The sequence below is a fragment of the Globicephala melas genome, chromosome 2, assembly GCF_963455315.2.
Source record: "Globicephala melas chromosome 2, mGloMel1.2, whole genome shotgun sequence".
In the NCBI taxonomy this organism is placed as follows: Eukaryota; Metazoa; Chordata; class Mammalia; order Artiodactyla; family Delphinidae; genus Globicephala; species Globicephala melas.
In genome coordinates, this window is record NC_083315.2 from 30330527 (window position 1) to 30342218 (window position 11692).

Consider the following 11692-nt stretch of genomic DNA (forward strand, 5'->3'; position numbering starts at 1 on the left):
ACTAGCCACGAAGCCTACCTTAGAGTGTTGTTATTCAGACCATGTAATCTTAATTTTGGGCTATTTGATCAAAAACTGAGAAAGGCATGTTAAAGTCTGCCACTCTTGAGTTCCTATAATCTTGTATTTCTGGTTTGATGCTACGTTATATAACTCATAAAAGTGCGTGACAAATTGGGAATTACACTGTTCTTCTATTTTAAAAATAAGCCTCAGTCTCCCATTCAATGATTCTGTCTAATGATTTAGACAGCCCTAAATTCTGCTGTCTGACGGTAACATTAAGACCACTGCTTTCTTCTTATCAGGTTTGCCTGATATAGCTTTGCCCATGCTTTAGTTTTGGACAATTTTACTTTTTAGACACTCCTGTAACCCCTCTGTCATAAAACTCGAGGGTGGTTTTAAACTAGTACCTGTGGGAATGCAAGTCACTGTACAATGAGAACACGTCCTATAATGAAATGACCTTGTTTCCCAAGCTTGGACAGTCTCTTCAGTGCAGGACGGCTCAGACTTCAATCCACCAACACGCAAATGACTCTCCACGAGGAAACATAAACTTATTTTTGCCTCAAAGCCCGTTCCCAGCACATCTATTCCTCTCTCCTGGAAAGCACAGGAACAGGCTGGGACGGGCCTTTAGGGTGTATGATATAATAGGATGAAAAATACAATCTTAACCATATTTTTCAAAGGAAATCTGAAGATTTTAATTGTTGAATAGTTTGCTTTTTAAATAATAAGTTTATTTACATGGCAGTTTTGAGCTATAGCTTCCACAGAATTTTATTTAATGCCAGGAATTAACATTAGTCAAAACAACACAACTTCACTGAAGTATCTAATTTCTAGGAAGGTCAAAGCTTCCAGGGCTGATCATAGCTCTAACACATACATCTTCAATCTATAATTAATAGGCCTTTTTGTACATTTCTAGAGTTGCTTTCATTTTCAGAGTATCTCTCATATATAGTATTTTATTTAATCTTTACAATCTCGTAAGGTAAACGATAAAAGTATTATTATTTCCACTTAAGATTTAAGAAAACAGGCTTGGAGGGATCTGCCCACATTGGTTCAAAGACCCACCCACAGTTATTTACTGGTGGAACAATGGCTTGGAGTCAAGCCCAACAAAAGACCTGTAAAATCTCATGGAAATAACTTGATAATGAACCGGGTCAATGTAATGTCGCCTGTCAAGGATTACACATTTTTCTCTACTATATATTTTTACTAGAACTCTAAAAATTGGACCCTTGAAAGAGAAGGAGATTGTGTTCTGATATTCAATTACGTATTAAATGGCCCCTTTAGAAGCCAAGAGGTAAATAATTACCTAATTACATTTAATTTATTCAATTGAGTAAGAAAAGAATACCTTAGCAGTCCCTAAGAACACATTTTCACCAAGCTCTAGCCCAACACTTAGTACTGATCATCTGCTCCACACTACGGTTTACCTAATTTCAGCAGCCACTTGGTAAGGTGTTGTTTTCCAAGCTTCCCCTTCCACTGTTTTCCCATCAGCCACTCTTACTGTGATCACATTGCTTGTATTCCCCTTTTTTCCATAAATGGCAAGTAAGAGCTGATGATCTTTCTTCAGTATTTCAAAAAGCTTCAATCTTTCCTTCACAAAATTTGGTGGATTCTTCACCTGAAAACCATTAGAATACAGGAGGGTTAACAGACACAGTCCACTTTTTTCTAACTGCTCAGCTCTAAATAAGCCCCACCCCTTCTCAGCACGCTCAGGTCACGGCCCCCACAAGCCCCTATGACTCTGCGTTCACTCTCACCCCCTGGAGACTCCCCTCCCAGGGTCTAACTCCCTCCTAGCTCTCAGGGTCCTGCGCAAAGCCCTCCTCTTCCAACTACCACACCCACTGGCATCGCCCTTCTCTATAGGTTTAACATGCTCGTGCACAGAGCCACACAACTCAGCCTTTATTGATACACCATCTGACTTTGTTCTCTAGTTGTTTCTCCCGTTTGTCTGAACTCCTCAACCCGATGGATCCCTGAAGCCAAGATCCCTCTGCTCCTACCAAATGTTGATGTGCCTGATCAATTCTGGTTGTTTTAATGATTTATATTTAAAAAGCAAAGAAGCCGGTTTCCTTAACACAAAAGAAGAGCTCTGCTTTCTCAACTTAAATAGACTAAGGAGCCCTTTACAGCTGTGGGGCTGGCTCACCTCTAAGTTAAGACATCTTGTATCTAAGGCTAACAAAATTTTAAACACACTCCTGTGGCCCAAGCCGTAATTTACAGCAACTGTTTTAATTAAAACCCCTGGGCAATTAACTACATAAGCATATTTAAATTATAGGTAGTATTTTATATTATTTCCACAGCAGTGACTTACCTCACTGTCAGGCCCGCTTTCCTTCTTCTTTTTAATGTCCTTTCCTTGGCTCTGACTAGGAGGAGGCTGAGAAATAAAGGGAAATAATAAACAACTCATCCCAATGACAACAAAGAGCAACATATCTGAAGCCCGAAGCAGGAGAGGGACAGGCCAGCAGGCAGCAAGCGTCCCATGTTTAGAGGCTCACGGCTGGGGCTCTCCTGACCATTACCTACAACCTTCAACAGGTAAGCCGTTTTCTGGGGTTCAGTCCTTCCTGAATGTGCACTTTCACATTCTTGCTAAGTACACTTAATATATTTTGCTCTTTAAAGTTTCCCCCCCCTAAATTTTAAACAAATAATGTCCCTGGATTAATGGTTGCATAGCTGCTCCCAGAGACTCTAAATGCACTGTTTCAAGAAGGTGTTGCCCAGGAGCACCACAGTCCGCTGGTACAAGGACTGAGAACACCCACAGTCTAAGAAGGCCTTCAGAACTTAGAAATGCATTACGTTAGAAGGTAAGTGAACCAAAACATTAAAATACACTGTTAAATGACAATATTAAATACGCAAATCTCAAGATATACCTCCAAAACAAGGCAACAACTAAACACCCCAAACCGCCTGTCATAAACAGCTCAGACCAGCCATTCACCAGGGGAAAGGGAAATGTTTCTACATGGAGCTGTTGGTCTTCCTGCCCAAGAAAATAAGTGTGAATTTTAAACACTGCAGCATTTTTTTCAGACAGGAAAATGCTATTTCTGCCACTGAAGAAAATGTGCGCCGAGCAATTTACGGGAAGAGTTGAGACATTACAGCGTTAGGTCAGCCTGGCGATCGCTGGAGACGCAGCGGCCCCGGCGTGTCCAGTCTGTCGCGGGCTCCCGGCCCGAGTGAGAGCGCGGGGCAGGGGGCCGGGAGGGCAGGCCCCGCCCCGCCCCCGCCCCCGCCCCCGCAGCGCACCTGCCGCCCCAGGGCTCTCAGCGCACGAGCTCCGCCACGCCCTGCGGACAGGCCCCAGCCCGGTACCTGAGTGCCCGCAGCCTCGCGCCCGGCCTCCTGCCGCAGCGTGCTCTCCCGCCGCGCCTGGTGGCTCAGCTCCTCCGCGAGGCACAGCCGCAGGCGGTACAGGCGGTGGCGCAGCTCGCGGTTCTCGGCCCGCAGCTGCGCCACCTCGCGCGTGAGGCACGGCCCCTCGGCCTGGCAGCGGTCGGGCGCGTTCAGCTGCTCGTCTCTCAGGCGGTGGACCTCCGTCCACAGCCAGCGGATGTCCTCCTCCTGCCGCGCCAGGCGCGACGCCACGGCATCCGCCGCCAGGGCCTCGGCCGCCATAGCGTCCGCCTCGCCTCACACAGGTACCAGCGGCCCGTGGGACACAGTCGCCAGCTAAGGGGCGCACTGCGGTGTCCGGGCGGCGGCCCGACGCTATATAAATAGCGGGGCGGGTGGGGGGAAACGGGGTGACGGGGCGGGGCGGGGCTAGCTGTACCGTGTAGGGGCGGGAAGATAGGAGCTGAGGAGGGCGGAGATATGGGGTGGGGCTATAGGAACTGTTAGGGGCGGGGTGATGGGGAGGGGTGGGGCCGGCTTGCACTGCAGGGGCGGGCTATAGGAACTGTAGGGGGCGGAGTGAAGGGGAGAGACTGAGCGATAGGAACTGTAGGGAGGGACGATGGGGAGGGGTGGGGCCGGCTGTGCACTGCAGAGGCTGGGCTATTGGAACTGTAGAGGGCGGGGCAAAGGAGAGGGGTGAGGCTGGCTGTGCACTGCAGGGGCAGGGCTGTAGGAACTGGGCGGGGGAGACGGGTTGGGGCGGGGCTGGTGTACCCACATTGGACACGCTTCGGGGCTGGGGGCCAAGACAGGTAGAGTGACCTGGAGAGTGGAGTGGGCCCTAAACAGGCTCACTGTGCCTTCAAAGCTACGAGTAGGTTGCCAAAATGCATATTGTCCAAAACCATCTCCCTTCCCAGAATGGCTCCTGTTTTCTCTCTCGTGAATCCTGGAAGTTACCATTCTTTTAACTTGCCACCAGGTTCTAAAAAGTGGCCACTGAGAATTGACCTTCTTTGGACTCATGCCAAGGCTGCCCAAATGCAAAGGTTGCTGCACCAGGGCACGCAGATCGCTACAAAAATTTAAATCTGATGGCAAGAAATTGCTAGTTCCTCGAGGGTAGGACAAATGCCACATAGGTCTTTGTATCCCTTATAACCATAAGCACACACCTTCCCGTAGTAGGAACACAAGTTGGTTTTTATTAACATTCTTAGGGCTTAGAATGTGGCAAACCTTGTTCTAAATTCTTTACACAGATATTAACTCCTTTAACACTTACAGCGAGAGACACTATTGTTATAGCCGTTTATAGATGGAGAAACTGAAACACAGAGAGGCTAAGTGTTCAAGGTCACACCACCTCTGCATGGCACATCTGAGTTTCAAGCTTCGACCATCCGAGGCATGTTTACGTGCTCAGCACTAGGCTGCCTTTCGACCGCGGTGAAGTTTAACTGAACAGGTAGCCTGGTGAGATGCAGGCCATGAATGTCATCGTGGTTCCAAAATGGGAGAGCTTCGTTTGGACTGGTGCAGTTGGGAAGGGAGCAGATGCTCTGGAAAAGAAAGGTTGGCAGGTGTTAGGAAGGAGGAGAGGTGGATGAATGCCTCTGTAGGAGGTGAGGGGGCGAGCTGATTGGAGTCACACACAGCTCCCAGAAGGAGGTTCCATAAGTATGACACTAATACCAGTGCGTCTTTGTTATTCCCTCCCCTGATCAGCTTCTGGACGGAATTACACAGACTCACAGGCTCCACAGCCTTCCCATTCTCTTCCCCACTTCCCCCCATCTGATTTCTGCTCCTCCCGTTCTGGCGTGACCTACGCACTGTCAGATGCCGTGGCCTTTGTAATTTGTCTCTCTTAGGCCCCATCGCCAACCCCCAGGAAACGACTGATCTGCTTTCTGTCACTATAGGTTAGTTTACATTTTCTGTAGTTTTCTATAAATGGAATCATATGGTATGTACTCCTTTTATTCGGCTTCTTACGCTCAGCATAGTAATTTTGAGATTTACCCATGTTGTTGGGTATATCAATTCTTTCTTTCTCTCCTTCTTTCCTTACTTCCTTCCACCTCCCTCTCTACCTCCCCCCCCTTCTTTCTTTCTCCTTATTTTTCATTATTTTTATTGGAGTATAATCGTTTTACAATGTTGTGTTAGTTTCTGCCGTACAGCAAAGTGAATCAGCCATACGCATATGCACATCCCCTCCCTCTTGGACCTCCCTCCCCACCCCATCCCATGCAACTAGGCCATCACAGAGCACCAAGCTGAGATCCCTGTGCTATACAGCAGGTTCCCACTAGCTATCTATTTTACACATGGTAGTGTATTTATGTCAAACCTAATCTCCCAATTCATCCCACCCTCCCCTTCCTCCCGTGTCCACACGTCCATTCTCTACGTCTACATCTCTATTCCTGCCCTGCAAATAGGTTCATCTGTACCATTTTTCTAGATTCCACATATATGCATTAATACACAATATTTGCTTTTCTCTTTCTGACGTACTTCACTCTGTATGACAGATTCTAGGTCCATCTACATCTCTGCAAATGACGCAATTTCATTTCTTTCTATGGTGGAGTAATATTCTATTATATATATGTACTACATCTTCTTTATCCATTCATCTGCCAGTGGACATTTAGGTTGTTTCCATGTCCTGGCTATTGTAAATAGTGCTGCAATGAACATTGGGGTACATGTGTCTTTTTGAATTATGGTTTTCTCAGGGTATATGCCCAGTAGTAGGATTGCTGAGTCATATGGTAGTTCAGTTTTTAGTTTTTTAAGGAACCTCCATACTGTTCTCCATAGTGGCTATATCAATTTACATTCCCACCAACAGTGCAAGAGGGTTCCCTTTTCTCCGCACCCTCTTCAGCATTTACTGTTTGTAGATTTTCTGATGATAGCCATTCTGACCAGTGTGAGGTGGTACCTCATTGTAGTTTTGATTTGCATTTCACTAATAATTAGTGCTATTGAGCATCTTTTCATGTGCCTCTTGGCCATCTGTATGTCTTCTTTGCTGAAATTTCTACTTAGGTCTTCCACCCATTTTTTGATTGGGTTGTTTGTTTTTTTTGATATTGAGCTACATGAACTGTTCATATATTTTGGAGATTAATCCTTTGCCTGTTGCTTCATTTACCAATATTTTCTCCTATTCTGTGGGTTGTCTTTTTGTCTTGTTTATGGTTTCTTTTGATGTGCAAAAGCTGTTAAGTTTCATTAGGTCCCATTTGTTTATTTTTGGGTTTGTTTTCATTACTCTAGGAGGTGGGTCAAAAAACATCTTGCTGTGATTTATGTCAAATAGTGTTTTCCCTATGTTTCCCTCTAAGAGTTTTATAGTGTCCGATCTTAGATTTAGGTCTTTAATCCATTTTGAGTTTATTATTGTGACTGGTGTTAGGTAGCATTCTAATTTCATTCTTTTACATGTAGTTGTCCGGTTTTCCCAGAACCATTTATTGAAGAGACTATCTTGTCTCCATTGCATATTCTTGCCTCCTTTGTCATAGATTAGGTGACCATAGGTGTGTGGGTTTATCTCTGGGCTTTCTATCCTGTACCATTGACCTATATTTCTGTTTTTGTGCCAGTACCATACTGTCTTGATTACTGTAACTTTGTAATATAGTCTGAAGTCAGGGAGCCTGATTCCTCCAGCTCCATTTTTCTTTCTCAAAATTGCCTTAGATATTCAGGGTCTTTTGTGTTTCCATACAAATTGTATACTTTTTTGTTCTAATTCTGTGAAAAATGCCATTGGTAATTTGATAGGGATTGCAATGAACCTGTAGATTGCTTTGGTTAGTATAGTCATTTTCACAATATTGATTCTTCCAATCCAGGAGCATGGTATATCTCTCCATCTGTTTGTGTCATCTTTGATTTCTTTTATCAGTGTTTTATAGTTTTCTGAGTAGGGGTCTTTTGCCTCCTTAGGTAGATTTATTCCTAGGTATTTTATTCTTTTTGTTGCGATGGTAAAAAGGATTGTTTCCTTAATTTCTCTTTCTGATCTTTTGCTGTTAGTGTATAGGAATGCAAGAGATTTCTGTGCATTAATTTTGTATCCTGCAACCTTACTGGATTCATTGATTAGTTCTAGTAGTTTTCTAGTGGCATCTTTAGGATTTTCTATGTATAGTATCATGTCATCCGCAAACAGTGACAGTTTTACTTCTTCTTTTCCAATTTGTATTCCCTTTATTTCTTTCTGTTCTCTGATTGCCGTGGCTAGGACTTCCAATACTATGTTGAATAAGAGTAGTAAGAGTGGACATCCTTGTCTTATTCCTGATTTTAGAGGAAATGCTTTCAGTTTTTCACCATTGAGAATGATGTTTGCTGTGAGTTTGTCATATACAGACTTTATTATGCTGAAGCAGGTTCCCTCTATGCCCACTTTCTGTAGAGTTTTTATCATAAATGGGTGTTGAATTTTGTCAAAAGCTTTTTCTGCAGGTATTGAGATGATCATATGGTTTTTATTCTTCAATTTGTTAAAATGGTGTATCACATTGATTGATTTGTGTATATTGAAGAATCTTTGCATCCCTAGGATAAATCCCACTTGATCATGGTGTATGATCTTTTTAATGTGTTGTTGGATTATGTTTGCTAGTATTTTGTGGAGGATTTTTGCGTCTATGTTCATCAGTGGTATTGGTCTGCAGTTTTCTTTTTTTGTGATATCTTTGTCTGGTTTTGGTATCAGGGTGATGGTGCCCTCGTAGAATGAGTTTGGGAGTGTTCCTCCCTCTGCAATTTTTTGGAAGAGTTTGAGAAGGGTAGGTTTTAACTCTTCTCTAAATGTTTGATAGAATTCGCCTGTGAAGCCATCAGGTCCTGCACTTTTGTTTGTTAGGAAGATTTTTAATTACAGTTTCAATCTCATTACCTGTGATTGGTCTGTTTATATTTTCTAATTCTTCCCGGTTTGGTCTTGGAAAGTTGTACCTTTCCAAGAATTTGTCCATTTCTTCCAGGTTGTCCATTTTATTGGCATATAGTTGCTTGTAGTAGTCACTTATGATCCTTTGTATTTCTGTGGTGTCAGCTGTAATCTCTCATTTTTCATTTCTAATTTTATTGATTTGAGTCCTCTCCCTTTTTCTTGATGAGTCTGGGTAAAGGTTTATCTCTTCAAAGAACAAGCTTTTAGTTTTATTGATCTTTGCTATTGTTTTCTTCATTTCTATTTCATTTATTTCTGCTCTGATCTTTATGATTTCTTTCCTTCTGCGACCTTTGGGTTTTCTTTGTTCTTCTTCTTCTAGTTGCTTTAGGTGTAAGGTTAGATTGTTTGAGATTTTTCTTGTTTCTTGAGGTGAGCTTGTATTGCTATAAACTTCCCTCTTAGAACTGCTTTTGCTGCATCCCATAGGTTTTGGATCGTTGTGTTTTCATTGTCATTCGTTTCTAGGTATTCTTTTATTTCTTCTTTGATTTCTTCAGTGGTCTGTTGGTTATTTAGCAGTGCACTGTTTAACCTCAATGTGTTTGTGTTTTTTACAATTTTTTCCATGTAATTGATTTTTAATCTCATAGCATTGTGGTCAGAAAAGATGCTTGATACAATTTCAATTTTCTTAAATTTCCAAGCTTTATTTGTGACCCAAGTTGTGATCTATTCTGGAGAACTTTCCATGTGCACTTGAGAAGAAAGTGTATTCTTTGGCTTTCAGGTGGAATGTCCTATAAATATCAATTAAGTCTATCTGGTCTATTGTGTCATTTAAAGCTTGTGTTTCCTTATTTATTTTCTGTCTGGATGATCTGTCTATTGGTGGAAGTGGGGTGTTAAAGTCCTCCACTATTATTGTGTTACTGTCGATTTCCCCTTTTATGGCTGTTAGCATTTGCCTTATGGATTGAGGTGCTCCTATTTTGGGTGCATAAATATTTATAATTGTTATGTTTTCTTCTTGGCTTGATCCCTTGATCATTATGTAGTGTCCTTCCTTATCTCTTGTCACAGTCTTTATTTTAAAGTCTATTTTATCTGACATGAGTATTGCTACTCCAGCATTCTTGTGATTTCCATTTGCATGGAATATCTTTTTCCATCCCCTCACTTTCAGTCTGTATGTGTCCCTAGGTCTGAAGTGGGTCCCTTGTAGACAGCACATATATGAGCCTTATTTTTCTATCCATTCAGCCAGTCTGTGTCTTTTGGTTAGAGCATTTAATCCATTTTACATTCAAGGTAATTATCAATATGTATGTTCCTATTACCATTTTCTTAATTGTTTGGCCTTGTTTTTGTGGGTCTTTTTCTTCTTTTGTGTTTCCTGCTTAGAGAAGTTCTTCAGCATTTGTTGTAAAGCTGGTTTGGTGGTGCTAAATTCTCATAGTGTTTGCTTGTCTGTAAAGCTTTTGATTTCTCCGTTGAATCTGAATGAGATCCTTGCTGGGTAGAGTAATCTTGGTTGTAGATTTTTCTCTTTCATCACTTTAAATATACCCTGTCACTCCCTCCTGGCCTGCAGAGTTTCTGCTGAGAAATCAGCTGATAATCTTATGGGGATCCCCTTGTATGTTATTTGTTGTTTTTCCCTTGCTGCTTTTAATATTTTTTCTTTGAATTTAATTTTTGTTAGTTCGATTAATATGTGTCTTGGTGTGTTTCTCCTAGGGTTTATCCTGTATGGGACTCTCTGCGCTTCCTGGACTTGGATGGCTATTTCCTTTCCCATGTTAGGGAAGTTTTTGACCATAATCTCTTCGTATTTTCTCAGACCCTTGTCTTTCTCTTCTTCTTCTGGGACCCCTATAATGCAAATGTTGGTTCATTTAATGTTGTCCCAGAGGTCTCTGAGATTGTCCTCAGTTCTTTTCATTCTTTTTTCTTTATTCTGCTCCCTGGCAGTTATTCCCACCACTTTATCTTCCAGCTCACTTATCCATTCTTCTGCCTCAGTTATTCTACTATTGATTCCTTCTGGAGTATTTTTAATTTCAGTTATTTGTTGTTCATCACTGTTTGTTTGCTCTTTAGTTCTTCTAGATCCTTGTTAAACGTTTCTTGTATTTTCTCCATTCTGTTTCCGAGATTTTGGATCATCTTTATTATCATTACTCTGAATTATTTTTCACGTACGTTGCTTATTTCCTCTTCATTTATTTGGTCTTGTAGGTTTTTACCTTGCTCCTTCGTCTGTAACATATTTTTTGTCATCTCAGTTTCTTGATGGGTGGGGTTGTGTTCCTGTGTTACTGGTTGTTTGACCTGAGGGGTCCTGCACTGGCGTTTGCAGGCAGCTGGGTAGAGCTGTGACTTGGTGCCCAGATAAAGACCTCTGGGTGACCTCACTCCAATTAATATTCCCTGGGGTGTGAGGTTCTCTGTTAGTGCAGCAGTTTGGACTCAGCACTCCCACTACAGGAGCTCAGGCCTGACTCCTGGCCTGGGAACCAAGATTCTGTGAGGCATGCAGCATGGCAAAGGAAAAAAAAAGGAGCAGTAGAATAACAAAGAATAAAAAATAAAATAAAATTGGAAAGATAAAAAATATATTACATATATAAAATATATATTTAAAATATATAAATATATACATTTGTATATGTTTATATATTTATATATAAATATATTAAGAAAAATAAAAATATAATTGAAACAACTACAACAAGGTAAAACAGAACCACAACAGAAGAAAGAAACAAAGAAAAATGCGAATACGCCAAAAGGAGAACAATAACAAAGTACAAAGAATAAAATAAAATTAGAAAAATAAAAGATTTATTAGAAAAAATAAAAATATAAATGAATGAACAACAAGGTAAAACAGAACCACACCCTAAAAGAAGAAGAAGAAAACAAAAAAGGTGGTTAAAGGCCTTGGCTGTGGGGGGGCGGAGCTTAGGCGGGGGTGGGGTTTAGGGTGGGGGCAGGGCCTACGCTTAGGACCTGCCTGGCAGGGAAAAGGCAGCACAGCCTGAGGGGGTGCCTGAGAATGTGGGGTTCCAGAGTTTGTTGGTAAGGCCTTAGGTGAGGGTGTATGAGCAGGGTTTAGGCCCAGTGCAGTTGGAGGGGTCTCAGAGGGGGTCTCCGAGTGCCACCTGTAGAGGTAAGGCCCTGGGTGGGGGGGGTGGGGGCCGGGCTCTGCGCTCCCAGAGGGAGCCTCTGAGGGCTGGGGATTAGACCTGGGAGCCTAAGAGGCTCCCCGGTGCCCAAGTGGGCAGGGAAAGCACTGGCCACTCTCCTTTCTGTTCCTCTGCCCTCCCAAGGGTCTCTGCCATTGCT

The 11692-nt window shown here is 42.6% G+C and overlaps 1 protein-coding gene across 2 annotated transcripts in view; it reads right to left on the reverse strand.

The window, feature by feature from the left end:
* The window catches only part of TARS3 (threonyl-tRNA synthetase 3), a 52548-nt gene extending 48719 nt beyond the window's left edge, over nucleotides 1-3829 (reverse strand). For both annotated transcript variants that reach the window (XR_009562812.1, XM_030878400.2), the window contains exons 1-3: nucleotides 3394-3829; nucleotides 2375-2440; nucleotides 1467-1663 (exon numbers count right to left, since the gene is read on the reverse strand). Coding sequence is in view for 1 of the 2 variants with exons in the window: in XM_030878400.2 (XP_030734260.2) it covers nucleotides 1467-1663; nucleotides 2375-2440; nucleotides 3394-3696 (566 nt within the window). In the remaining variant the exon portion in view is untranslated. The remainder of the gene's footprint in view (nucleotides 1-1466; nucleotides 1664-2374; nucleotides 2441-3393) is intronic.
* Between the last annotated feature and the right edge of the window lie 7863 nt (nucleotides 3830-11692).